This window comes from Cajanus cajan, chromosome 5 (assembly GCF_000230855.2).
Source record: "Cajanus cajan strain Asha chromosome 5, NIPB_CcT2T_4, whole genome shotgun sequence".
In the NCBI taxonomy this organism is placed as follows: domain Eukaryota; kingdom Viridiplantae; phylum Streptophyta; class Magnoliopsida; order Fabales; family Fabaceae; genus Cajanus; species Cajanus cajan.
This window is the reverse complement of record NC_138521.1, coordinates 61,240,569-61,266,687: the sequence shown is the minus strand read 5'-3', so window position 1 is coordinate 61,266,687 and position 26,119 is coordinate 61,240,569. Positions and strand designations below refer to the sequence as shown.

General features: G+C 30.3%; 4 protein-coding genes across 9 annotated transcripts; 1 reads left to right on the top strand and 3 right to left on the bottom strand.

Moving 5' to 3' along the window:
- Positions 1 to 4,201: 4,201 nt before the first annotated feature.
- LOC109809629 (Oleosin family protein) lies at positions 4,202 to 5,010 on the bottom strand. Its single transcript, XM_020372994.3, has one exon. The coding sequence runs from the start codon at positions 4,931 to 4,933 to the stop codon at positions 4,475 to 4,477; it is 459 nt and encodes a 152-aa protein (XP_020228583.1). The 5' UTR covers positions 4,934 to 5,010; the 3' UTR covers positions 4,202 to 4,474.
- Positions 5,011 to 7,508: 2,498 nt separating this feature from the next.
- Positions 7,509 to 11,825, top strand: LOC109808807 (uncharacterized). Of its 2 annotated transcripts, XM_020371950.3 has the most exons (7): positions 7,509 to 7,846; positions 7,936 to 8,049; positions 8,459 to 8,814; positions 9,481 to 10,225; positions 10,461 to 10,557; positions 10,645 to 10,699; positions 11,502 to 11,825. In XM_020371950.3, exons 1-7 carry the CDS (start codon positions 7,672 to 7,674, stop codon positions 11,562 to 11,564), a joined length of 1,605 nt encoding a protein of 534 aa, XP_020227539.1. In that variant the 5' UTR covers positions 7,509 to 7,671; the 3' UTR covers positions 11,565 to 11,825. The 2 variants fall into 2 exon arrangements, 1 of the variants encoding a protein (XP_020227539.1); XR_002240624.3 differs by lacking the exon at positions 10,645 to 10,699 and having other exon boundaries at positions 10,461 to 10,644.
- Positions 11,826 to 12,454: 629 nt separating this feature from the next.
- On the bottom strand, positions 12,455 to 16,273 carry LOC109809375 (BED zinc finger and hAT dimerization domain-containing protein). Of its 5 annotated transcripts, none has more exons than XM_020372666.3 (6): positions 16,102 to 16,273; positions 15,833 to 15,958; positions 15,687 to 15,756; positions 15,331 to 15,552; positions 14,006 to 14,877; positions 12,455 to 13,627 (listed from the first exon to the last, which is right to left on the bottom strand). In XM_020372666.3, exons 2-6 carry the CDS (start codon positions 15,848 to 15,850, stop codon positions 12,710 to 12,712), a joined length of 2,100 nt encoding a protein of 699 aa, XP_020228255.1. In that variant the 5' UTR covers positions 15,851 to 15,958; positions 16,102 to 16,273; the 3' UTR covers positions 12,455 to 12,709. The 5 variants fall into 5 exon arrangements, with proteins under 5 accessions (XP_020228255.1, XP_020228256.1, XP_020228257.1 ...); XM_020372667.3 differs by having other exon boundaries at positions 15,331 to 15,549; positions 16,102 to 16,270; XM_020372668.3 differs by lacking the exon at positions 16,102 to 16,273 and having other exon boundaries at positions 15,687 to 15,760; positions 15,833 to 16,018.
- Positions 16,274 to 18,798: 2,525 nt separating this feature from the next.
- Positions 18,799 to 21,740, bottom strand: LOC109808128 (arogenate dehydrogenase). The gene is made up of 2 exons (XM_020370989.3): positions 20,584 to 21,740; positions 18,799 to 19,969 (listed from the first exon to the last, which is right to left on the bottom strand). Exons 1-2 carry the CDS (start codon positions 21,681 to 21,683, stop codon positions 19,003 to 19,005), a joined length of 2,067 nt encoding a protein of 688 aa, XP_020226578.2. The 5' UTR covers positions 21,684 to 21,740; the 3' UTR covers positions 18,799 to 19,002.
- Between the last annotated feature and the right edge of the window lie 4,379 nt (positions 21,741 to 26,119).

Below are 26,119 nucleotides of genomic sequence, written 5' to 3'. Positions count from 1 at the left end.
ATAATATCATGATATAAAATGATAAATTTTACTTATTTAGTAAATTAAATTATATTTAATTAAAGACAACTTTTTTTTAAGACATATATAACAATTAATTATATAATGACTTTATTATATCTATTATATAGTTTATCATTTATTTAATATTTTATTTAAAATAAAAAATAAAATAATATAAAAAATTCCAATCCAAACAACTTTATATTAGATTTAATAGAATTTTAAATTTTAAAAATTAGATTGGATGATGAATTAAAAAATAATAAAGTGATTCAAAATATTGGATCATTTTTCTCTTCATAATCATCCAATCCAATCAATAAAATCCCTATACAAAATTGAGACTTGAACTCATAATTATTAATTAAAATAAAATAATATTATGTTAATTGATTTAATAAAAATTAATATTATATGAATATTATAAGAAAATTATTTATAGATGTTTAATTATCATTATAAAGATATGTATAATATTAAATTACGAGGGTGCTTTTGTTAATACACATATATAAATAGGTAGTTTTTTTTAATTTATTTATCAAATCACATTTTTGGATATAATTCAAATTAATTTTGTCAAAATTTATCAATTGTTGGTCTTTTTCCAAGTCACATGTCCTATAAATGTGAATTCTAAGGATCTCACAGCATATTTCCAATTAATTCCAAACACAGCATAACTAAAATAAGTCACTATAACATATTCAATTGAAAAATGATAGAGCCTCCGAATGCCTCCGAAATTCATTCCGAACGATTAATATAATAATTTAAATTATAAAATATTAAATTAAATAATTATTTTATAATACATTTATTAAAAAATATTAATATTTTAATATTCGGAATACGTTTTCGGAGAGTATATCATTGCTCTATTCAATTAATGATTTGTGTTCTAAAATTAATACGAAAAAAAAATTTGTTTTAATTTTCCAGTTTCGTGTCGTGATAATTGAGATATTTTTTAATTGATAGAAACAATTACCACAACGACAGTAATATTTTAATTTTGAAGCCTATAATTCAACTCTTTAATATTTTATTTTGTTTTATCTTTCCCGGAGCTTATTACAAGTTTTTGTATTTGTTTTGTCAAGTATTCAAATGAACTCCTGTTTAAGCCGCAAAACGTTTTAATATAAATGTACGTTATTTTGTTTATTACTCATTTTGAACCTTAATTTTATAAATCTCTAGCTAGTTCTTGGATTCAAACTTTGAACAAGTTGATTAAATGATAAGTAGTCAACAAATGATATTATTTTATTTATAGTATGATGAAGTGTACAAATATATATAAATCTATATGCACAACTAGAGTTGAGAAAAAATGGATAAATTAAAAAAACATTTAATTGGTTGACAAATTAATTACACATATGATATAAAATGGCATATAAACATGAATACATGATTTAAAATTACAACATAAAAGCATGTAAGATATTAAACATTAATACATGTGAAGATGAAAGCACGTTTGAAATATTTAATTTATTAATTTAATCTTTTGATGTATTCTTTTACCAAGGTGTTATAAAAAATGCATAAATGCTAGAGGAAATTAATATATTTTTTTCAAACTATAAATTGATCTTAAATTTATGTCTACTGGTAGGCAACGTGGAACATTCTATTGTGACATGTTCTCTCCTTAAAATGGAAGACTCTCCTCCTTAAAATTCTACTAATTAAAAAAAATGTGTCAACAAAATTAATAGATTGGGTTAGAAGTTAATGATTTTGGTAAAATCTTAGTGGATAGATAGTTGACTTCAACTTTTGCTGTGTAGTTGACATGGGCATTGAATCAAGAAGGAAGAAAATTTTGTGTCTGACCCGTTCAGCAATTAATTCATCTCAGCATATACGCAAATTGTCGTTAGCATCACGCGGAGTCAAATGCTCAAAACTTTGACACTAGTATGATATATTGCGAATGTCGTTTTTAGATTATTGAGAACAATATATATACCTTGCTGTGTAGTTGGGAAACTCTGACAGAGAGAAAGGATAATTTATTACAATTATATATATTCTTATGATTACTGTTATAATGATGCCTTAATCTTCTGCAGTTATATACACAAAATCGTTTTCTTTTTCTTTTTCTTCTTAAATAAATAGGGGTGAATCGTTTGTGTAATTTGTATATATTTTATCACTTCCTAAAATTCTATTATTAAAGAACTACAAGATAAATAATTAATATTCTCAGATATTTCTTTAAAGAAAATAGGATAGAGGAATACACTTTTATAATCTAATTGTTGCTAAAGATAATCTTGTAATTAAGTGTCATCATTGTACTTTAGAAAAAAATTAAAATTAAAAATTAAAAGATAAATACAAATATCATAATATTTTATAACTTCATCCTATAAAAAGTCTTTAAGTTACTTTGATTTTAAGATATTTATGGTTCATCCTATACACACAAAACCTTAACATCAAGGATTTAGAAAGAACGAAGAATCACTGTACCAATTGTGTATGAGTGAGTGGGTGAGATTGTGGGAAAAAAATTGGAAATCCAATGGTTGTTTGGAACCCCTTGAAAACCACATGGCAGTGAGTGTGTGGGTACGTAGTTTGATTCAATTCTTTGACCTTGATCAAAGTTGTACATAAATTGGCCGGTTCCATTATATTTGGGCCTTTTCTATTTACACCATTAATTCTATTAGCTAACTACATTCTATTCCTTTTTATATTTAATTATTAGTAAGAAATATTTACTTTCTTTTTTATTTTAATAATATTATTGATATAAAATATTTACTAATTTTATCGATGACTAATTTTTATTGTAGAACTTAATTAACCATTTTTAATAAAATATTTTCTTTATTTTATATATAAAATTTGAACCCAAAATCTTAAAATCTTATTAGTTAATAAGTATTTTCTTTCAAATCATGTTATACACCTCGTATATTTAATGTTCTTTCAATTTTATTTTTCATCCTCCCATCTTCAATATTCTTTAAACTTTTAAGATATGAATTGTTGTCTTCACATGTTAATTATATTTTTAAACTTTATTTTACACTCCATCTTTATTATTTTTTTAACAGTCTTTTTCGTCTCGATGCTACATGAATTTTTTATCGATCAAATTTATGTGTACCCTCATGACATTTTGTAGAGTGTGTTCCATCTTAACCTCTATACCTTTTACATTTAAGGCTGATAAACAAATAAGTATATCCTAAATTTATTTGTACCCTCCTAACATTTTATCAAGAAAGTATTCCATCTTAACCTCTATACCTTTCACACTTCATTAAGAGCGTCACTTGAGCCCTCTTCTTACAACCTATTATGCATGCCCGTGTAAGCCTGTCACAAAATCGCCATTAATGACAATGATATGACAATTATCCAGTATCAAAATATGATGTTCATCATGAAATAAATCTCCACAAAATTCTAAAAATTTAAAGGCCATAAAGGCAAAATAATTGAACATAAAACCCTCATACATAGATTATGTCATCGATTTCATCTATTAGAAGTAGGAGTGCCCATACATAGATAATTTAATAAATTAATCATAATCATTTAGTAACTAGTAACTATTTATGAATATTGTGATTATAACTAAAATTAGTTATATAACTTGCTATAACAAAAAAACCCGATTTTAAACACAAAAATAATATAAAAATTCATTTAAAGTTATTATTAATATTATTATTACTTGGTTCATTGAAAATCAAAATCAAAAGAAACAGAACTAACCTAACAGAGACCTATCCCATATGTTTACCGCAATGGTTTCAGGGTGAGGAATCACAAAATGAGCTGTAAAATATAACAGACCCGATAAAGGGTTAGCCAAACAGTCTGCCAACATATTTGCTTCATGAGAAAGACACACAGTAGCATCCAGCTAAGTCAAAAAGATTTTTATTCTAAACATTCATATCACAAACATTTTTGATTTTCTATAATAAACATTCATGTTCTCATCATATCATATATCTTCTTCTTACAACCTTTATTTTTTCCCATCACTTATATTCTTTGTTTCTTATCTTTCACTTCTTTCCACCTAAATCAACCACATGATTTTAACTAAAGATCTTCCCAAAAATAAATAACTTGCATCACATGATATACACTGACATTATGAAATGGAATAGTCATTTTCATAAAATATTAAAAAAAAAAAGTATTGAACTCGATATTAATAATATAACAACTACTTTCTCCCTTAGCTTCTGAATTGTAAAACTAAAACATATATAACCGACAAGAACAGCGGAAAGAGACATAATTGTCGCTGGGATCAAAATAAAAATACACGTGGAAGCAGATCAACAAGGCCGTAAATGAATGGAATAAAGTGTAGAGTCAGAAAGTACAGACAAAATAAAAATGAAAAAAAAATGAAAAGAACAAATAAAGTTGACGGAATTTCTACAGTTATTACACACCCTGAGACGATCGGAATGTGTGTTCAGGCGCCGGGGGCAGCATCCTTAACCTTACTCTGCAAATAGCCACCGTATTCTCTGGCGCAATCCTTGACGTGGCTAGCGGTGTCATAAATCCGGCTCCGAGCGTAGTCGACCCGGTCCGAACCGGGCGGGTGGAGGCCACGGAAGTAACGGTACATCCATGACAAGGCAGCGACGGTGGCCAGGCCGAATCCGCAGACGGATAAAAAAGCGGCGGTGAAGACAAGGAGAATGGTGGCAGCGGGGACCCACAGGGGGCTGGAGACGATTATGAAAGGCAGGAAAACCATGAGGCCGAGTACGGCTCCGGATGCGGTGAGGCCGGCCAGGATGAGCAGGACGGAGGCGGTGGCCAGGAGGGTGAGGACGCCGCAGAGGTGGTTGGAGTGCGGGGCCCGTTCTTGGAGTCTCCGGAGGAACGTGGCCGAGAGGCTGGGCCTGTGGGCTTGGGCCTGCATGGCGGAGGATTACGATAGTTTCTTAATTTGTGTGATGAGAGAAGAGTAAGTAAGGGCATAGAGTAAGGAGTAAAGAAAGAGATGTAATAAGGGGGAGAGTGTAAGACAGACACGTGTCATGTGTGGGGTGAAGAGTGCTATTTTGGTGACATGCAAGGGGGTACGTGGATGGATCACTCCATAACACTCAGACTTTTTCTCTGCCACTATTGTCGCCCATTTTCCAATGCTATTCAATTTCTCCACAACCTATATACCCCATGGTGAGCCAATGTAATACGAACACAAATAAATTAGAGATAAATGACTGAAAAGTTCGCTATTCAAATATTGCTACTCTATTCAAATTTAAAATAAATAAATAAATAAATAATAAATCATCATATATTTATAAAAGTTTTAGGTCCTATGCTTATGCATGTTAATTAACTAATAAGATTCTTCTGCCAACTCAATTTAATCAATTATTTCGTGCTTTAAATATTAAGTATGCAAATGTGTTAATATGTATTATCATCTATATAATAATTTTATTTGATTTAAACAACATATTATTTCTCATAAAAGATATATGTTATTTGGACAAATTTTAAGATCCTTAAATTAAATATATATATATTATAATTATTTATTTTTACAATTTTTGTAATTAAATTTATGAAATTAGTAAAATTTTTATAAATTATTACTTTTCTAGTGGTTTCAAGGTGTCAATAACCAACTTCATAGACTTGTTGTATAAATTATAAAATATCAAAGAAACAATGATAATTTTTTTAGTTTAAAAATCAAATTCATTTTTTTTTTTAAATTCAGGAACTTGTTGATATATCTGATCTTTATAAAAATATAAAATAAATATTTAATGTAATCTCTAAAATTGTATCTCATTGTTATATGAGTCATTGATAAAATAAATTTAAATATACAACTAATTTTTTTAGAGTTTCATTTAAATATCTAATATTAATTACCTTTTTTTTCATTTTGATCTCAGATCCAAGGACTTAAAATAATAATAATAACATATTTTAAGGAAAAAAATTGTTAACTCTACGAATTTAGATGAATTTTATAAGGATACATAAAATTATTAGAATTTTTTTGGTTTCATAATAAAGTATAATTTCTAGGATAAAAATGATTATTAGTTTCATAATAGGATAATAACATATATTTCTAATATAAAATTGACTATTCACTAAATAATATATTAAAATATGTGTGCATGTGCACATGTGTAAAGAAATTAATGTTAGTAAAATTTATTTTGTCTTATCATAAAATAGATCGAGTTTAATAGATATATGATTTCAATATTTTTTTTTATAATTTAAAAGATAATGATAAATTTGTACTACTATATTATGCATTCAAATGAAACTAGGCTAGTAGTTTTTTTTTTTATTCCAACATATTTAACTTTTTCATTAATAATTTGTTCAAGAACACATAAGGTATGTAATTGTTATTATAAAGACTAGCTTTAAGATTTGTATCCCTAATAAACATATGAACTATAATGTTTGTTGATTTAGTCGTAAAATTAGCCTTAATTTTGTATATAGTTAAAAAAAACATCTTATACTTAAATATCTAAGTGATTAGTCAAAAAATATAATTTTTTAATAATATTAGTGTATATTTTCTGATAAATTAGTTTATAATATATATATATATATATTATTAATACATTTTTATAATTTAATGTATAATGGTGAATTTGAATCAATATATTATTGATTTACATGAAATTAAGCTTATATTTAACCTTTAAAAACCTAACATAAATCGTTACACAACAATAAATAATCATTATAAATTTGATAAATATTTCATATTTATAACATAATAAAAATGAATTTGCAAGTAATTGAATTAATACTTCGTTTCATTAATTTGAATCAATGTATAAAATGATTTTATGATTATCTGTCAATTTGAATTAATGAAATGAAGTATCAAATAATTTCCAAATTTTTTAAAAATTTATAAATTTGATCTATGCATTAAGAACTTTAAATTGAACGGCTGGATCGTTGAAATTTGATGCAGAACATGAGTTATTGAACAGAGTAAGTTTACTGAAGTAAAATGATTCATTCTCTCTCTATATATATATGCTTACTTGTGATATTTTAGTAAAATAATAAAAAAATTTATACTATAAAACAATAAAAAATCATGATATGGAATTATGTACAACTTTTAAGTAATTTTGGTAAAAGTTAATAAAATTATTATAAATGATAACTTTTATTAAATTGTAATGTAAAAAGTATTTTTAAAAGTAGTAAATTTAAAAATAAAATAACAAAAATTTTATATTTAATATTATGAAGAGACTATAAGTGGAATTTAGTTAAAATATTAAATACATTTTATTTTAATAATTTAGTCTTTCCTGATTTGATGATTCTATGAAAAAAAAAAATTGAACATTTGCATATCAAAAATTACAAATACATGATCTTAAAATAGTATACTCGATTTTATCTGGTGTCATAACTCTTAGGTCAGAAAGATGATAATAATAATAAATAAATAAATAAATAAAAACCCGATTCCCGCCCCTAGGGCAATGAAATAACGGCCAGAAACAGAACGTGGTAACAACGCAACTCTTGAAACCGAAAAGCCTCCAATCCCAAATGAACGCAAACCCTAATTCCTCCTCTTTATATAACAAACTCCAAATTTGTAGTAGTTGACTGAACACACACACACATTATTCTCACATGGATGCACCACGTGTCACTCGGAGCTCTGGCGACCACAATATCCGTTGCGTCGGATTGCTCGCTTCTGATTCTTCTGCCACCACGATTCCTCCGTCACGTCATTCCGGCGACCGCCACATGATATCCGGGGACTTCGATTCCTCGAAAAATCCAAACCTCGTCACTGCCATTGGTAAAAATTGAATTGAATTGCCATTTTATTTAATGTGGAAATGCATGATTCGTGAATTATACTCTATTCGTTGGTTTCACTTGTTATAGAAAAAAAGGAAGAGTCTCTGCAATCAAGTTCAAAGCCTTTGAAGGCTAAAACTACCAAAGCTGAGAGACGAGCCTTGCAGGAGGCACAGAGAGCTGCCAAAGCGGCTTTTAAAGGTTGTTTAGGGATTTTCTAATTGCAATTTATCCTTTTTTTTCCCTCTAATTTGAATTTTAGATCGATGTTATGGATTATAAAACCTATGATTCTATGTTTCAATGATGCTCACATGTAATTTCAATAATTTTAAGCGTGTTTCGTTTTGGGTTGCATGTATTTTAGGACATCGTTTTTTTTTTGTTGCTTTTTACTTTTTGTTTTACTGATTCAATGCAATTATATTAAATTTGTATTATATACTATGTTGAGCCTTGTAAGAGATAATATGATATTCAGTTTCTTAGCAGATGGTTTTTAATGTGTTACATAGTTCAGTTGCGACAACCAGTAACTTTAAATACTTGGTTTCCCTTCATATAGTTTTTGTACTTGTGCTTATGCTTTTGATTGTTGTTCTGTATCCAGGTGAGGGAAGTAAAGCAGTGGGTGAATCTGATAGAGCTGCCCAGGGTAAAAGTACAAAGCAGTCATCGGAAAAGAAAGGTGGTCCTCCCTGTGCGTCTCCTGGGGATACTGATATGAAAGCAGGAGATCGTTCTTTGGAGAAAGATAGGAAAAAGGATGCTCCTCCTCCCCAAATTCAATTTGGCAGCAAAAGCCAAATGGAAAGGGCTAGAAAGCGTGGAGTGGTCAATCCAACTGAATCTGGAAACGGAGTTGAATTATTTCAGCATTTGCCTCAATATGAACACAGGACTCAGCTTTCTAATCTCGAATCAAAGTTTTTCCACAATGATTTAGTACATCCTGCTGTATTAGAGGTACTCATTTGGAAATAATGCATATGACATCTATTGTAGACCAGAACAGTTACATGTGTGATCTGAAAATGAATGCTGCCATTGTTAACAAATTATTCTGTTTATTCACAATATTTCATTATTTATGTTTGCATATCTTTGCTCTGTTATCCATTAATTATTCTTATTTCATATTGAATCTCCAATCCTTTTGATAATGTTCTAGTAGTTTGTCAGTATAATCACCCTACTTTTAATGCCATAAGGTATATTTTCAAAATCCTTGACGTTGTCAAATATATTTAAACTTCAATTGTATGCCCATATTTTCATGCTTCAAATATGCATGTTCACCGATGTAAATATGCATGGTGTGCTGGGTATTCACATTTTGTTCCTTTGGATGAGAAATTCACATCATAATATTCCCTTGTCATTCAAACCATGCAAAACCTGGGATTTCTGATGCCCTTTGAAAAGCTACAGCTTCTATATCTCATTTTAATTTTCCTTTCTCCTGAGATTTTCTAGCCAATGGTTTGGATGCTATCATTACTAAATAGCATGTGTGAGTCATGAAATTCTTTTTGGAGCTTCGAACAACATAGGGAGTTCTTCAAATGAAAGTAAACTTAAGACATAAATAGCAATCAAGATACGGCACTCATTGTCATATTTAATTTTCAGGTTGGACTGCGTTATTCAACAGGAGATATATCAGGGGGTAATGCTCGTTGTATTGCAATGCTAAGGGCATTTCAAGATGCCATTAGAGATTACTGCACACCACATGAAAAGGTCCTTGTTAGGGATTTAACTTCAAAAATCAATAGTTATGTATCTTTCTTTACGGAATGTAGACCACTTTCTATGAGCATGGGAAATGCAATTAGGTTTGTAAAGAGTCGTATTGTCAATCTTCCTTTAAGTCATTCCGAGTTTGAGGCAAAAGCAGCCCTGTGTTCTGATATTGACCGGTTCATAAATGAAAAGATAGTTCTCGCTGATAAGGTGATTGTCCAACATGCTTTTACAAAGGTGAAGGATGGGGATGTGCTTCTCACATATGGATTGTCATGTGTTGTTGAGATGACTTTTTTATATGCCCATGAGCTGGGAAAACAGTTCCGTGTTGTGGTGGTAGATTCACGGCCAAGGCTTGAAGGTCAGGCCTTACTTCGTGGGCTAGTGGCTAAGGGCCTGAGTTGCACATATATTCATATAAATGCTGTTTCTTATATCATGCATGAGGTCACTCGAGTTCTTCTGGGAGCTTCTGCAGTTTTTTCTGATGGAACTGTCTATTCAAGGGTTGGGACTTCTTGTGTTGCAATGGTGGCTCATGCATTTCGTGTTCCTGTATTAATCTGTTGTGAAGCATATAAATTTCATGAGAGGGTGCTACTCGATTCAATATGTTCTAACGAACTAGGTAATTTTGTTATATCAGCTTGTTAATGTTACATTTTCACTTCAGTATAAACTTTCTTTATGTATCAAGGGGGGATTGGGATGGAATTTCTTTTACTGCTATCAAGTATTGTTATATGAATAAACGGGGCATCTTCCTCCCAATTCTATTGACGTCAACCTCTTTTAAGAGTGGTCTTTATACATGCTCTCATAATTTTGTAACTGTCTGTTGATAAACTTCAAATTGCTTGCAGGCGATCCAGATGCTATTGCCAGGGTTGCTGGACGAATGGATGTCGATTATCTGAAAAATTGGGCCAGTGAAGACAATTTGAAGCTTTTGAATTTGATGTAAGCTTAATATATTTCATTTGTGTGAACATCTTATCCCCCAAGAAATGAAGAAATGGTTATCACTGAGTTTATTTTCACTGACAGGTATGATGCTACTCCTTCGGATTATGTCTCGGTTATTGTGACAGATTATGGCATTGTAAGTTAATTATTGTACACTGTAAAGTTTTGATGGTAGTGTTGCGAGACTGGTTCATCAGTCATCGTTAAGAAAGGGTTTCGAATGGGACGGGTGTCACAAACAGCCTGTTGGTGTTTGAAAAATGAAGTTTTCTAGTCCTAAATCAGCCCCTTTATTATGATTTTGAGTATCATTCATGAAATACTCTCTTTTGCTTTATATCACACCTAACATGACTTCACCATTATTTGGTACTTATTTATATAGTTTTTAAAATCTCTCAAATTATTAATCGCTTTCAAAATTCTTTTAAATTAAGAATTTTTTATTTTTCATCTAAAAAATTAGTTTTTTTTTTATATTAAAACTTTCCTTTATTGTCTCAAATCTTAACTACTTGTACTCTAAAATTTTTTAAACACTTATTTTTCTAAGCTTAAGTTACTTATATTTTATTTATTCATTTGCATTAATTATCTGATTTCTTATAATTTGAAATATTTTTGACATGTCCATTTTAATGTTCGATGAGTTGTCATAATTTTGCCATTAAAATGGTGTATCAATAAATTAAGAAAGGAAGATATTTATAAATTATCTTTAGTATGAATTCTTAAGTAATATGAAATTTTTTGACATATTGATCATAATAGAAATATTTTTAAAATTTATATAAATTAAAAATATTACACAACAGACATAATAAAAATATAATTGCCAGTATATTGGGAAAATTTCCTTTCTCCTAAGCTTTTAATCTCGCTTCTGCATAATTACTAGTTTCACAATCTTGAATTTATTCTTATTGTTGGTGTTACAGGTCCCTCCTACAAGCGTGCCTGTAATAGTACGGGAATATCTACGAGAGCATTTGTTATTCTAGATATGCAGAAGCCAGAAAGTGGTCTTAACAGTCTTCATGGATTTAGATTAATGGAATTTTTTATATACTTGAATTTTAATTAGTGAATGTTTTTAGGCTTTCTACTCCCAGCAATTTTGGAGATGCATTTAATTTCAATTTATAATTATTTATTTATTCTCTTTTGGTCCAGAAAGTTGTCAGCATTGTAATAACTTTTGGTGTCAGAATAACAGGATACTAGGCCATTGTGCATACAGCATAGATAATGGGTTTTAGTCACATTTGTACAAGCCACCGATTTGATCGGCTATATTTTTATTAGCACTTAGCACTTAGCAGTATGCCGGAGCTCTGCCTGAAATTTACAGGGTGCCCGGAACCTGAAGTATGAAGACGGACTTGCAAGTCATGTATACGTCGATACATCATAATATGATAATTGTCTATTATGATAATAATCAAAAGAAATTTATATTTAATTCCCCCCTTTATTATATTGAAATCCTTTTTTTTTTGTCAAATTGTCCTGAAGAATAAAATAGAAAAAAGAATATGTAATGAAAAGTTAACTGTTCACTTATTTTCTGTTCTTTTAATAATAGCATGGAATATCTTTTCTCCTACTAGTCAAAATAAAAATCAGTGTCTTAAAAAAATCCGTTTGTTAAATGTATGTCTATTTTTTACTATTTCAACTGTCATGCATATAGCGTCTGATTCAGTTATGGTGCAAGATCCAAACAAACAACTATAATAATAATAATAATAATAATAATAAAAAGGTGACATTTTTGATAAAGTGAAAGGGACACTAGTTTTAAATCCATAGACCATAGCCTTCTCTGTATGTAGCCTCCGTTCAACATTAATATACGTTTTCTTGGGGTGGACACTGATCAAGCAGGACGTAGTGGGGAGAATTATGTCATATTTGATTTTTCTCTGGGCTAATAGTAATTTCCAGAATTCATAACTGTACAACATAATTATATTAATATGATATGATACAACGACGAGTTTTTAAAGAACAAAACACCCGCCCGCAGTACCCCTTCTAAGTTGAAGTGGCAATAGGCCAAAGTCAAGATATAATCTAACAGTGGCAATAACGATGCTTGTTAATCAATTACTCTGTCACCCTTTACTGCTGCCATCTTCAATTATTATTTTTGCTTCTTGTCTGAACTTGCAGGACTATTATCTGTTGGAGCAGCTGCAGCTGCCAGTTCCATCAACCTCTCATAATCTATCTCAGTTGATTTTAACTTAAACTTGATGCCAACCTGAATCCATGACTTGATACAAAGAATAGCTTGTGTGCTATTATGTGGCATACAGAATCGTTGCTTGTCAATTTCATCACCCTTTCCACAGAAAAGATCTTCTGGGACAACTGAAGTTGCCTGCACCGCCAGGAAATCTCTAGCCATCACAGATAGTCGAGGGTAGCGTGTACTGTTGACCTTCCACCACTCTAGAACATCAGTCGGTATTGGAGCTGGAGCTTCTGATAGATACTGTGTAAGCTCGTCAGTGGCAGAACTCATGCTTGTCCTTCGCTTCTTGCGTGCTATTTCCTCAGCAAAGGAAACACTTCCCCCATCTTCAATTTCTTGACCATTGTATCCAGAACTCATGGATGAGAAATGGCTGGTTGAATAATTTCTAATAAAATGGGTTCTAGCTTCATCCAAAAAGTTTTCCGAGTTTAAACTATCTGGGATCAGCTCTCCCTTTATTCGAGGATCTAGAATTGCTGTCATATAAGTAAATATGTTGCAAACCTGATTAATATAATTTCTGGCCTTTTTAGCCATTTCTTCTGCAGCATTTTTGAGCCAATCTGGGCTGTGACGTGATTCTCTGCAGGAAGTAATGGTTTCTGAAATGTGATCCATGAAGAAAAGGACGAGCCCAACTGTTGGCAACTTACTTGTGCAGATGTTGTTTGTGGTTTTGTAGAATGGTTCAAGATATTGATGCATGATGTTAACCACACTTTTGTCAGAAGATCCCAGCAGCATCCTACTGCCCAGCATTTCCTCGTATTTACGAATAACAGCATCCACTGACTTACCTGCCTGCATCATAAAATATAAACGATATTTTACCACGGTTCCATTTATCCGATTTTGATAATTTGATTGCATGCATCATCACATACACAAGATATCAAAATATATTCTTACGATTCTATTCACACGAATGACATACCATGCTACATTGTTGTAGTAAATGACAAATTGAAATATCAACATCAACACAGGCTGAATTCATCAGCAAAGAGAAAAATTCTTAAAAGATATTATACTAGAGCAAATATGGAACACTTCATGCATGAAAAGCCACTTCAAAACCAAGTTTTGTCCAGTAAATCATGGTACTGCAACGCTTGAGTACCTTTTCCTCTAATGGTTATTATGCTCATTAACTAAAGCAATTGAAATATAATGACATACCTTGCGGACAAGATCAAGCATTTGGTAGTTTCCGCTCCATCTTGCTGAAACATCAAGAGGAAATTTCCAAGTACCTTCTTGATAAGCTGTGGATAACTGAATAAAATCCTCAGAGATCATTGGTGAGGCATTTAACTCAATAACAAACTCCCGTATCTTAGAAATTAATTGTTTCGCAGACCTCAATCCATCATCTATTATCATATTCAAAGTTCGAGCAGCACAAGGAATATAACAGAACGGCCCTATTTTCTGACCATCCAAGTCCTCTTTCAAAGTATGGCAGGCATGCATAGCACTTGTACTAATATCATGGGTACAGGACAGGATTCTGTTTTCAATATTGTAAAATTTAAGAACTTTTATGAGGCAACGATAAATCTCTGCACCCCCACATGGATAGGGTATGCGACAGATATCAAGAAGCAACTTCTGGAAGCACCAGTTTTCGTCGATCCACTGACATGTTACACTCATAAAGTAAATCTGTTCAAAGGAGGTCCAGAAATCAAGTGTAATGGACAACTTGGAAGGAACCTGTTCCAACAATGCTCTTACATCTTCCCTCATGCTTCTGAAAACTTCATCAAGAACAGTTCTATACTTGTCACTTGGCCAGAGTTGTATAGCTGGATTTAGAAACTTGTAGGAATTCACAAGCCACTTCTCTTCCAGAGTAGAAGGAGGGAGAGAAGCTAAAACAAGCCACCTAATGAGCAACCAATTTAGATGATCATAATCCACCTGGCTTGCTTTTCCCTGATGCTGAGACTTCTTGACCACAGCAACCGTCCGCACCACTGAATTGCTGACGGCATCCCCAGACTTGTCATAACCTGGGTGACGATTAGCTAGATGCCTTCCCAAATTGCCTTCACGAACAAAGGAACTTTAGTGATTGTATAAGTAAGAACAGTTGCTAGGAATATATATATTTGTAAGAACAGTTGCTAGGAATATATATATTTGTAACCAAGGATGCTACAATTTATATGTTTGTAATCTTTACATAATAAAGTTGGTATTGGATTGTTAGATTCTGTCTTAAACTGATTGACATTAAGTGAAGTTGTCCAAAAAATATATTAGTTGCATCCCAAGAATTGAGGTAAGCGATGTGAGACCTTCCAACATTCCTCCTCCACAAATGCCTACTAGATCAGGCAAGCCTACCAGAATATACGATTTACCAAATGAGCTATAGATTATTGTATCATGTTAGATTTCATCTTAAAATCAATTGGTATTAAGTGAAGTTGCCCATATATAAGTTATAAGTTGCACCCCATGAATTGAGGCAAGCATGAATAAAGAAGAGTAATAACCTGTGGCGGTTGCAATAGAATAGCTCTGTCCACAAAACTTGCATCTCCTAGTCTTGCCATCAGCAGCTGTCTCAAAGAACTTCAAATAGACGGATGTCATTGTTTTCTTTCTTGGCTTGAGTGGAGTGACAGGAGCCGGCTTATCAGAACAACCCAGCCCAATATTTACAGGATCCATGTTTGAAATGAGTGCCACATCCATCATGGACTTTTGGTCGTCTACTAAGAACACAGCCACGGAAAACGATTGACAGACATGAGAAGCAATAGAGTAAGGTAAGACCCCAAATCCTTAACGCGAATATTACATGAAAAAGTTGAAGTTTTTATGAGGACCCAGTTGGTAAAAGGTGTACCTTTGTAAGTTCTGAAGTGATTGTTAACCCCAGGCCAGTCCATGTAATTATTAGCATCACCAACGGTCACCTGTCTGATCAGCAAGAAACGGAGCATGAGCATATATCAAAGTGTGGGAAAATAGGGAATTGAGAATTGGGCATACCCGAGAGGGAGAGTTCATAATTCAATTTTCGTTGCGATCTGAGACTGAGCCGAGAGCGGCGTGGCTGAAGGTAGATCAGATCTGCTCTTTAAGCTTTACACGGCTTCGCTTCGCTCCGCTAAAAGCCTAAAACCTTCTTTTTTATTTATTTGTATAATATAAAGAGGAAAGAGAAGAGAAAATGAAAGCCAAATACTAATACTTGAGTTTTTAGCCAGCCTCAGCCTCAGCCTCAGCCTCAGCCTCCCAAGCCCAACTCACTCACTCACCTTAGTTAGTCGGCTTCATGTTCTTCCATTGGGCCCTTTGCTTCCTTCCTAGCCCACCACCTTTTTTCTCACTCACTCAGATATGCTTCTTTCTCCCTCACCAAATTGCCTTTAGAAAGTTTAGATATATGCTTTTAGTCCATACAACAAGTTTTGATTTTATTCTTTGTAATTTTTGTTTATTTCATAAAATTTTGAATTACTAATTTTAATCATAATAAAAAAAAACAATTTTTTTTTTTATTTTGATCTTATAATTTTATTTAAAAAACATACAAAATTTTAGGGGTATCACACGTTGCCATGATAGTAGACTAACTTAATTGTGTAATTTTGTTTATTTTTAGCTCGAGAAAAAATAAAAGCATACTGAAAAACAAAAAAATATAGACATGTCAATAGACCAACAATTAGTCAACTTTGGATAGAACTATAATATCAATCACCATTTTTTTTTTCTGTTGTTGGTTGCTCTACACAACAGTTTTGACAGTAAGTGCGGAGAGATTACAAATACACTTACGACACCTAAGGAATTTGCCGAAGAGACGAGTGAGTATGAACTTTTTGGTCCAATGAATGAGTAGTTGAGAAGAAAGTCATTATCTTGGTGTCAATGCACCGATTTAAAATTAGATGGACATTCACCCGTGCACAAAATTAAAATCAACTTAAAATGGTCTTAAGGACATGTACACTGGCAACCTATTAACCCGATCCTTAGCTAGGTGTAAGGAAAACTGCATAGCAAGACAACTGAATGAGATGCTAAATAATCTTTGCTAAAACTAATTGCACCTAAAATAATATAATGGTATCAACTCAGTACACCATTCAAATTCAAAATCTTCAAAATTCCCGTGCATATGTTCATATTTGGCAGGCTTCCATCAAAAAGTGGCTCAAGCATATTCTTCAAAAATCCAAAATATCTAGTTGAAGCTTTTCCTGCAAAATAGGTTGTGCAAAGCTATTAAAATAAGGAAAAATAAACATAGAAGATTAACGAAAACACTAGTATGCACACTTACGCTCCGTTCAGTAGCACAAAAGTCAGATGGAGGGAAGAGGAAGAAAGTATGTGGTAGTTACTGTTTACACATTGTTTGGTAGACATGAAGTAAAAAGGAAGTTCGAAGAACTGAGCAGAAGTCTGTACAAAAAACTTATTCGCAAAAACGCCAAGTGTCACACACAAAAGCAAAAAGGTGGCAAAACTTATATACTAGTAAAACGAATCAACGGGTGTTTCAAATGTAGTTGAATAGTTTCCGTAACTCTAATTGGTGGAGGCAACGCTTTAATTATCTTACGGTTCTTACCCAAATGCATATATCTTTGCCCTATTCGGATAGCATTGTTCCGGATTTAAATAGCTCTGTTAAGACAACTCCCGAGATGAAATGATGAGTAACTCCTTACCTTCATAATTACTTACTGAAACTAAAGAATTATTTTTTATGTTTGCAAAACATTCAATCAACTAATATGTTTTAGGAGGATAGGAAAGGTAATCATGTATTAGATAGTGATCACATCATCAATATCATGCACCCCAACTACTGAATTTGGTACTGATAATACTTCATGAAATTGTGTTCAAAACTGAAACATTTGGCATAGGACTTACCTGTACTGATAATACTTCATGAAATTGTGTTCAAAACTGAAACATTTGGCATAGGACTTACCTGTACTGATAATACTTCATGAAATTGTGTTCAAAACTGAAACATTTGGCATAGGACTTACCTGTAAAGAAAACTATGATCATGAATTTCAACCACTAAGATTGAAGCTCCAATCTCTCGCACCATGGCCACAATTTTCATTCCTTCGTGATTCTATTCCGGGACAACAATCTCAAACTTTGTATGTAACTCCACAAGGCAGAAGCACACGTCGCTATGTGCATGCTACCTTAATCTTCTGCCATAATAAATCACAAAGGAAAAAGTGGTTGCTGTATTAATTATTGTACAGTCAATTTCACAAGTTGAAGATTTATGTCCATATAGACAGACACCCAGATGGGAAGAACTTGATCGATGTTCTGTGTGTTTGGTTTTTGGTTTCCATCTCTCAGTTATGGTTTAGAAAATAATAGCTAGATTTTACACATTACGATTTGAAGCATTACAACACAAAACTGAGTATGTTGTAGAGTGATTCCAGGAAGAATAAAAAGAAATAGTAATTCCAGAACCAGAATTATTTTCCAAGTGATAACTAAATTAAAGAGTGAAATCCCCAATACCTATCAGGTAAAAGATGACCCTTGATCACAATCTCTCTCTCTTCCCCAAACCAAATTCAGAGCAGCCTGAATTTAGTCAACATTCAAACACACTAAACTGACTATTGATGACAGATAAATTAAACTTGAACGAGAAATAACCATATATTTATCTCCTGCTTCAATTTTCTAAGCTCTCCTTTACCAAGGCCATTTAGTATCAGATGATCATACTAGTTTAAACTTTAAAGGATCTTATCCAACTTTCAGATGGACAACAATGAAGTAAATATTTGCATTCCTAAATCATTCCTAGAGTGATCAAACTCTCATCTAAAGATTCTATACATTTATAACTCTATTGCACTCATTGTCATGAACAATGGGACACAAAAATATGACCATGCGAGCTCCTTTAAGTGTCAATTCAGCAAGATAAAAATAGGAACAGAGTAAAAATGTTGAAAAATAAAAATATCTGGGGATTAAAATATAAATCCAAAATTTCAAAACTCATTTTTGTTTTCATCTCAATAAGCAGATCAACACAACTTAAAAAAAAACTGCATATAAGCCTCTAGAAATGACAAATTTATATAAATCTACTAACAAATTAAGTAAGATCCAGATAATTATCAAAGAGAGGCAAGTCGGGTAAATCAATTTCATTTATTGTCCACAGTATTAGAAAAAGATGACCCTGGATTATTATCTTCAGATATCCTAAGCAACATGGACCTCTCTGAAAAATCATGGAGCTTCTCTTCATATTTAAATACTTGCTTTCGGTACACATCATGTAGACGGTCAAAAAGCTGCTTCTTCAATGACTCAAAAGCCAAATCGAATCTTTCTAACTGCTCCATGGCATTTATATTATACAAGAACAGACCATAGTATAAATCAAAACTATCTCCAGCAGTATTTTCCACCAAACTCAACAAAGTCTCATAGCCCTTTGTGTCAATTGGTGTAGCCTCCAATTTTAGCTTTTCTAAAAATCTTCCTGTAGTATGTGTAATAAATTGTGATCCAGCTGCATGCCAATCATGTTCAGCACATGTCATTTCAACCATTCGACACCCTTCACTAGAAAATATTTCAAGAAACCGATCACATCGTGACATTCTTGCTTCATCTGTTCCTACTCTAACTTTATCATAAACAAAAGGAAGACCATTCCACCCATTTTTTCCGCTCTCTGGCCCAAACATAGGATGAGTGCAGAGAACATCAAAATCAGGTGACAAATGTTGAAGAAACAAGTTTCTAGGAAATTCTTTGACAGAAAGTACATCAACAAACAAAGTACTTCTCTTCAATCTCTGCATAGGCAAGGATTTAAGAACTTTCTCCGTGGAAAGGATTGAAGTGCAAAGTAAAATCACTTCAGGATGTTGTTCACAAAGATCGTCAACATTATTGAAATATGAAACCCCCAATTCTTGAGCCACATGAGAGTAGTCTGATCTAGAGTATGCTAACACCTGATGACCAAGTCGCACGATAGTTTTTGCAAGAAACTGACCAAAGTTACCAAAACCAACAATTGCAATCTTAAGCTTGGGTTTGTCATCAGAATGATGTGAACCATTTGAATTGTATTTGACGAGTTTACCAACATCACCAAATCTGAAGATTAACATAAAACGTAACTATAATTAGACTTGACCAGGAGGACCAACCCCTAAATAGAACAAAAAACAAAAATAATAGCAGTTTTAATCCTCCCTAGCCCCTACAAGTGGTCATTATTGACTAGCAATAGCATTGCAAGAACAATCTTTAGTCATGTGAAGATAAAGCCAATTCAAAACAGAAAATAGTATAAATCATAACAACAAAGCTAAGTTGCCCTTACATCGCCCCCCAAAAAAAGAATTAAAAACAAATCCATGTTCTTGTAATGTACTAAACAACAATGAGATTAGAGTAAATAGTGTATACACCATCAATCAATCACAATATTAACAATGCCGTTCAATTACAAACTTCCATATATGAGTAAAAGCATTTCTGAGAATTTCTCTATCGGAAATAAAAAAACATTTTCTAATAGATAAGTAATCAAAAGCACCTCTAAACTTGTATCCAAATATCTTTATGACAAGTTTGTTGACTTTTACTATAACTATAATAAAAGTCAAGTCAAACTTACCATGATTTTGATTGGGTAACAGTACAAAACATTTTAGACTAGTAATGCATAGAAACTGAACTCAATGTTCAAAAAACAAAATAATCACCTCAATTTCGACAGTGCAGGTTCAGATCCATTCTGAGGAACCTTGAGCAGTTCATAGTTATCTTGCAAACTGTGCACCTTCTTAGAACTATCAAACAACTCCTCCCTGACAACATTATGCAACCGTCCCATGAGCTGTTTCCGCAGGTCCTCAAAAGCGAAATCCATCTTCTCCAACATCTCAAGCGAATTTTTGTTAAACATAAACAAGCCATAATACAGGTCAAAGCTATCCCTAGCAGTATTATCGACCAAATTCAACAAAGACTCATATCCCTTAGTGTTAATCGGAGTGGACTCCAGCATAAGCATCTCCAAAACCCTACCAACGGTGTGCGTGATGAACTGCGACCCCGCCGCGAACCTATCGTGCTCCGCGCAACTCATCTCCACCATCCTGCACCCTTCCCTGGCGAAGACGTCGAGGAACTTGTCCACGCGCGCGAGTCGGTGGTCCTCGTCGGCGATTCGAACCTTCTCGAAGACGAAGGGGAGGCCGGTCCAGGCGTGGGAGGCGCTCTCGGGGCCGAACATGGGGTGAGAGCAGAGAATGTCGAAGTCGGAGGGAAGCGCGTGGAGGAGGAGGGTTTTGGGAAACTCCTTGACGGAGAGAACGTCGACGAAGAGCGTGCTGCGCTTGAGGCGCTGGAGCGGGAGCGTGAGGAGCACGCGCTGCGTGGAGATTATGGAGGAGCAGAGGAGGATCACCTCGGGGTGCTCCTCGCAGAGGTCGTGAGGGTTCGCGAAAAACGTGACGCCCAGTTGGCGGGCCGCGCGGGAGTGGTCGGAGCGGGAGTGGGCCAGCACGGTGTGGCCCTGGCGGACGAGGGTTTGGGCCAGGAACTGCCCGAAGTTGCCGAAGCCCACGATGGCGATCTTGAGCTTCTGCGAGTCGTGGAACTGTTGGGCCACTCTGGACTCGTAGTCGAAGGGCTGGGCCGCGTCCATGGCGCGAATGCGGAGGGGCCTGTGAGTGTGGGAGGAGACGGCGTTTGGGACATTGTGGAGTTTCAAACGGCGTATGGATGGAGGCAGTGACGGCGAAGGGTTGAGTGACGGTGCCTGAAACGTTGAAACGCGCATTGTTATGAAACCCTTCATTTAGCGATCTAGAGGAACACGGTGGACCCTTTTAAAACCCTCAATGATGCCAAGTTGGGATTAATACAAGAGGGGATACACTTTCATTTTCTTTTCTCTAAATTTGTTCAAACTACTTTAATTTCACCTACTTTTACTTCTTCTTTTTTTTTTCTCTTTCCTTTCTTTGCTCTTGTAATAAAAAAATCTACCTTATATATTAAACATAACTATAATTACATGATATTTGAGATTTTATTTTTATGAGATTGAGATTTTTTATGAGAGTATTTTTAGGTAATAAGATAATTTTTCAAAATTATTTTAACTTTTTTATTTATTTTAATTTTTATTTATCATATTTTTATATAAATTAAATTTTAGGATTTACTTTCTCTAAAGTAAAGTGCAATAATATCTGATAATTATAAAATTAATGATACATATTATAATTAATTTTAAATTTTAAATTTAATTATATATATTATAATTAATTTTAAATTATAAAATTAATGATAGATATCAAATTAATTTTAAATTATTTCAATTTTCTACTACTAATTTTTAATTAATAATAATAATAATATTTTTTTTTAAAGAGAATCTCCCTATTTTAGAAAAGTGAAATTATAGATTTTATTATTTTTAAATAAATTATCAATAATTAATAATTAAAAATAATATTATATCACAATATAAATTATTTATTATAAATATAATATATAATTTATATTTGTTTTACACACTATAATTTATAAATTTAAAAGTATGCATTTATATAAATTTCAAATACAAGTCATGTATTAAAATATAATAATTATTTGTATATATAATTTATTATAAAACATTAATTATGTATAATAAATATTAAGTTTTTACATTGTCCAAACTAAAATAAAAAATATTTTATAAATATGTAGCTAAAATCAAAACAATTCCAATATGTTGTTTTAATTAATAATTGTATATGAATAAAAATTAACTCTTATATATTAAAAGTGAATAATTATTTTGTGAAATAGTATTTTTGTGACTATTCTTTAAAGAATATATTTTTAAGAATTATGTTAATATCTTATCTAATTTAATTTTTTATTTATCATATTTATTTATAAATTAAAATTAAAATATTTTTAAATAAATTATCAATAATAAAAAATGGTATAACATTGCAATATAAAAAAATTATTTATCTTAAATTGGAAATATAATTTTTTATTTAAAAATATCTATTTATATATAATCGTATATTCTTATATATTATTTATTTGTATATATAATTGATTATAAATTTTAGTTATGTATAATAAAACTTGTGAAATACACAAGTTAAAATACTAGTTAATATATAAATTAATATAAAGATCAATATAATTTATGAGTGTATATATATATATATATAATAATAATTTAATTATATTATATTAAAGATTAATGTATGATTGAAGTTTCGAACAAACGTGTTAGTTGAAACTCCAACCACACATTAATCTTTAGTATGATGTAATTAATTGATGACTAAACTACATTCTTGATTTTTCTATAATGTTAAGTATGTAATTTTAGTATCTCAATTTTTAATTTCATAATTTTAGCCCTTTAATTTTATAAATTTTATAATTTTGATCTTTTTACAAAATATTTATCTATTAATCATTAAAATTATAACATTAAACACAACCGGCATCAAGTAAATAACACGATGATTAAAATTTAATAAAATTTAAGCTAAATTTCACTTTTTATTTTTATTTTCATCTCGTCTTATCACTTTTATGAGATAAAAAAAGTGAACTAAAAATAAAATTTAGCCCAAATATTATGAAATATTAAATGTTATATCATTTATTTAATGTTAAATCATGACTAATATTACAATTTTAACTATCAATAAATAAATATTTAGTAAGAATTTTAAAAGTGTAAATTTTATATAATTGAGAAACTAAAATTACATATTAAAAATTAAGAAAATAAAATTACGGATTAAATATTATAAATGAAACTGAATGCAATTTAGTTATAATTAATTTAATAAGCTTTTTTTAATTAATAGAAAAATTTTCAACAACAACAATATGAATTGAAGTTATATGTATATGCATCTACCCAACTCTCCAATAATAAGAATCCAACTTACCTAACTCTCTATCATTAATTCGATCATAATGATTCACCTAATTATATTTAATGAAAAATTCATTTACACACATTATTTATTTATTTTTATACAATTTTGATAATGCATATTAGTTTTGAAATGATGTAGTATGTTAAATATTATATTATTATTCATACTCATTCTTTTTAAATTAGTTACTTTAAAATATATTTCAGAAAGGTAATAATTAAAACTAATAATTTTATAGATATGTAGTTAAATTTAAAATATTTCATAATATGTTATTAAATTAATAAGTATTTCAAGATAAAAATTAATAAATTATCATTATATATATATATATATCAATATACTTTTATGTTCTAATTTCTTCCGTTATTAAAATCTATGTGAAATATTTTTTTTCTTCATAAATTTGGTCAACGTAGTGTTTTTAAAATTGACTATTAAAAGTTATTATACATATGTAAAATGTAGCTTTTATACGTTAAATTCAAATTTTAAATTGTGAAAATCAATCGTGAAAGCACCTTCTAAAATAGGACGTTCATTAGATTAAAATACTTGATTTTTGTAAAAGAAACTTAAGAAATTTACCTTAAATTAATTGAGTAATATGCGTGAGTTAATGGAATCTCTTAATACCAAATTCGATTCTTAATAGACATAAAAGAAACCCATTGATTGCTAATTGAAACTTCAACTTGACATGATAAATTAAATATAACTAACTTTAATGGTGATAATTGTATTTAATGTTGAATTAAATTGGTCACATTAATGTTATTTACTAGACAAAATGATTAAATATTAATTTTGTTATTATGTTTTTTTTTTTTTTACATAATTTGATATTAAGTAGTAACATATTATTTACTAGTTATATGATTTTGATGGTTATGCATTATTTTTTATGCTGTAAAAAAAGGTATTATTTTTTATATTATGTAGTGCCATTAAATATTATATTATTACTCATGCTCAAATTTTTAAATTAATCACTTTAAAATATATTTCACCAACAATAAAAATTAAAAGTAATAATTTTATAAATAAATAGTTAAATTTAAAATGATTGATAATATGTTATTTTAATTCATAGTTATAAAGGATAAAAATTATTATATATATATATATATATATATATATATATATATATATATATATCAATATACTTTCTTTAAGATTCATCACCAAGTGATTTATTTCTTTTATTTTGATTTTCACCAATTTATTTGACATTATTTGCCTCATAATGATGTCATTAAAGTAGTAGTATGTACAAGGTCTTAAATATAGATTTTAATGTTGTTATTATAAAGTTGATAGATAAAAAAAAAAAAAATTTCGGTTCCCCTAAAATGACAAAAATCCATCTTAAAAATTAAAGTACAATAATAATTATTTATTAATAAATTAATATAAATATTATAAATAATTTTAGATACTTTTATAAATATATTTTATTTTATCATATTTTTAATTGTTGAGTTTTTAACCAACAATTGTGAGTATATTTTATTTTTCAAAATACATATATTATTTAGAGGAGATAAATCCATAAAAAAAGAGTATCATAGTAAGACATTTGAGATTTATTGGATTAAATTTTTGAAAAAAAATATTTTAATATAAATTTTAAATTTTTTTGTAAAAATGTGATGATTATTAAGATTTTTTTTTTTTAAATTATAATCAAAATTTTTAATTTAGATTTTAATGAATATATCGAAAGAATTTATAAAATCTTAAATGTTTTAAAGAAATTAAAAAAAAACCTATATTCCTTTTTTGACAAAAGGACAACGTAGTTATATTTTTTTAATATATTTTTATTATATTAATTTGATGATTTTATAGTAGATGTAAACTTGTTATTATTAATAGTCTTTGTTAAATTTTAATAAAATTTAAATATAAATATTATATTATATTTAATTTAATTTTTTACACAAATATTAAGTATTAAGAATTTATAAATAATATTTTATTCTAATTTTTAGTATTATAAAATTATGATATTATATCATATAATATATTTATTTAACATTATTTTTACATAATAATAATTATTATCTTTTTTTTAGAGGATAATTATTATCATTTTATTAATATTGATTTGCACAAAATATTTAGAGTTCAAATCCTAATTTTGAGTATGAAATATGAAATAAAAACTATGCATATATTCACACTCTCTATAGAAATTAGTCATTGATTTTAACATTAAATATTTCATATGAATACTATAGTTAAAAAAAAATATCAATTTGACCATAATTAAATTATTAGATCTTGAACTAGTACATTAATCAATTTAATAACTAATGTTATT

What these genes read in the sequence shown, in the direction of transcription:
- LOC109809629 (XM_020372994.3), bottom strand. Translation starts at nt 4,933, where the DNA reads ATGCAGGCCCAAGCCCACAGGCCCAGCCTCTCGGCCACGTTCCTCCGG.
- LOC109808128 (XM_020370989.3), bottom strand. Translation starts at nt 21,683, where the DNA reads ATGAAGGGTTTCATAACAATGCGCGTTTCAACGTTTCAGGCACCGTCA. An exon ending in CCTGCACTGTCGAAATTGAG is followed by an intron (nt 19,970 to 20,583) that starts GTGATTATTTTG and finishes GTTAATCTTCAG; the next exon opens with ATTTGGTGATGTTGGTAAAC.
- LOC109808807 (XM_020371950.3), top strand. Translation starts at nt 7,672, where the DNA reads ATGGATGCACCACGTGTCACTCGGAGCTCTGGCGACCACAATATCCGT. An exon ending in TACATCCTGCTGTATTAGAG is followed by an intron (nt 8,815 to 9,480) that starts GTACTCATTTGG and finishes TTTAATTTTCAG; the next exon opens with GTTGGACTGCGTTATTCAAC. An exon ending in TTGTGACAGATTATGGCATT is followed by an intron (nt 10,700 to 11,501) that starts GTAAGTTAATTA and finishes TTGGTGTTACAG; the next exon opens with GTCCCTCCTACAAGCGTGCC.
- LOC109809375 (XM_020372666.3), bottom strand. An exon ending in TTCTATTGCAACCGCCACAG is followed by an intron (nt 14,878 to 15,330) that starts GTTATTACTCTT and finishes TTGTTCGTGAAG; the next exon opens with GCAATTTGGGAAGGCATCTA. An exon ending in TGCTTGATCTTGTCCGCAAG is followed by an intron (nt 13,628 to 14,005) that starts GTATGTCATTAT and finishes TTTATGATGCAG; the next exon opens with GCAGGTAAGTCAGTGGATGC.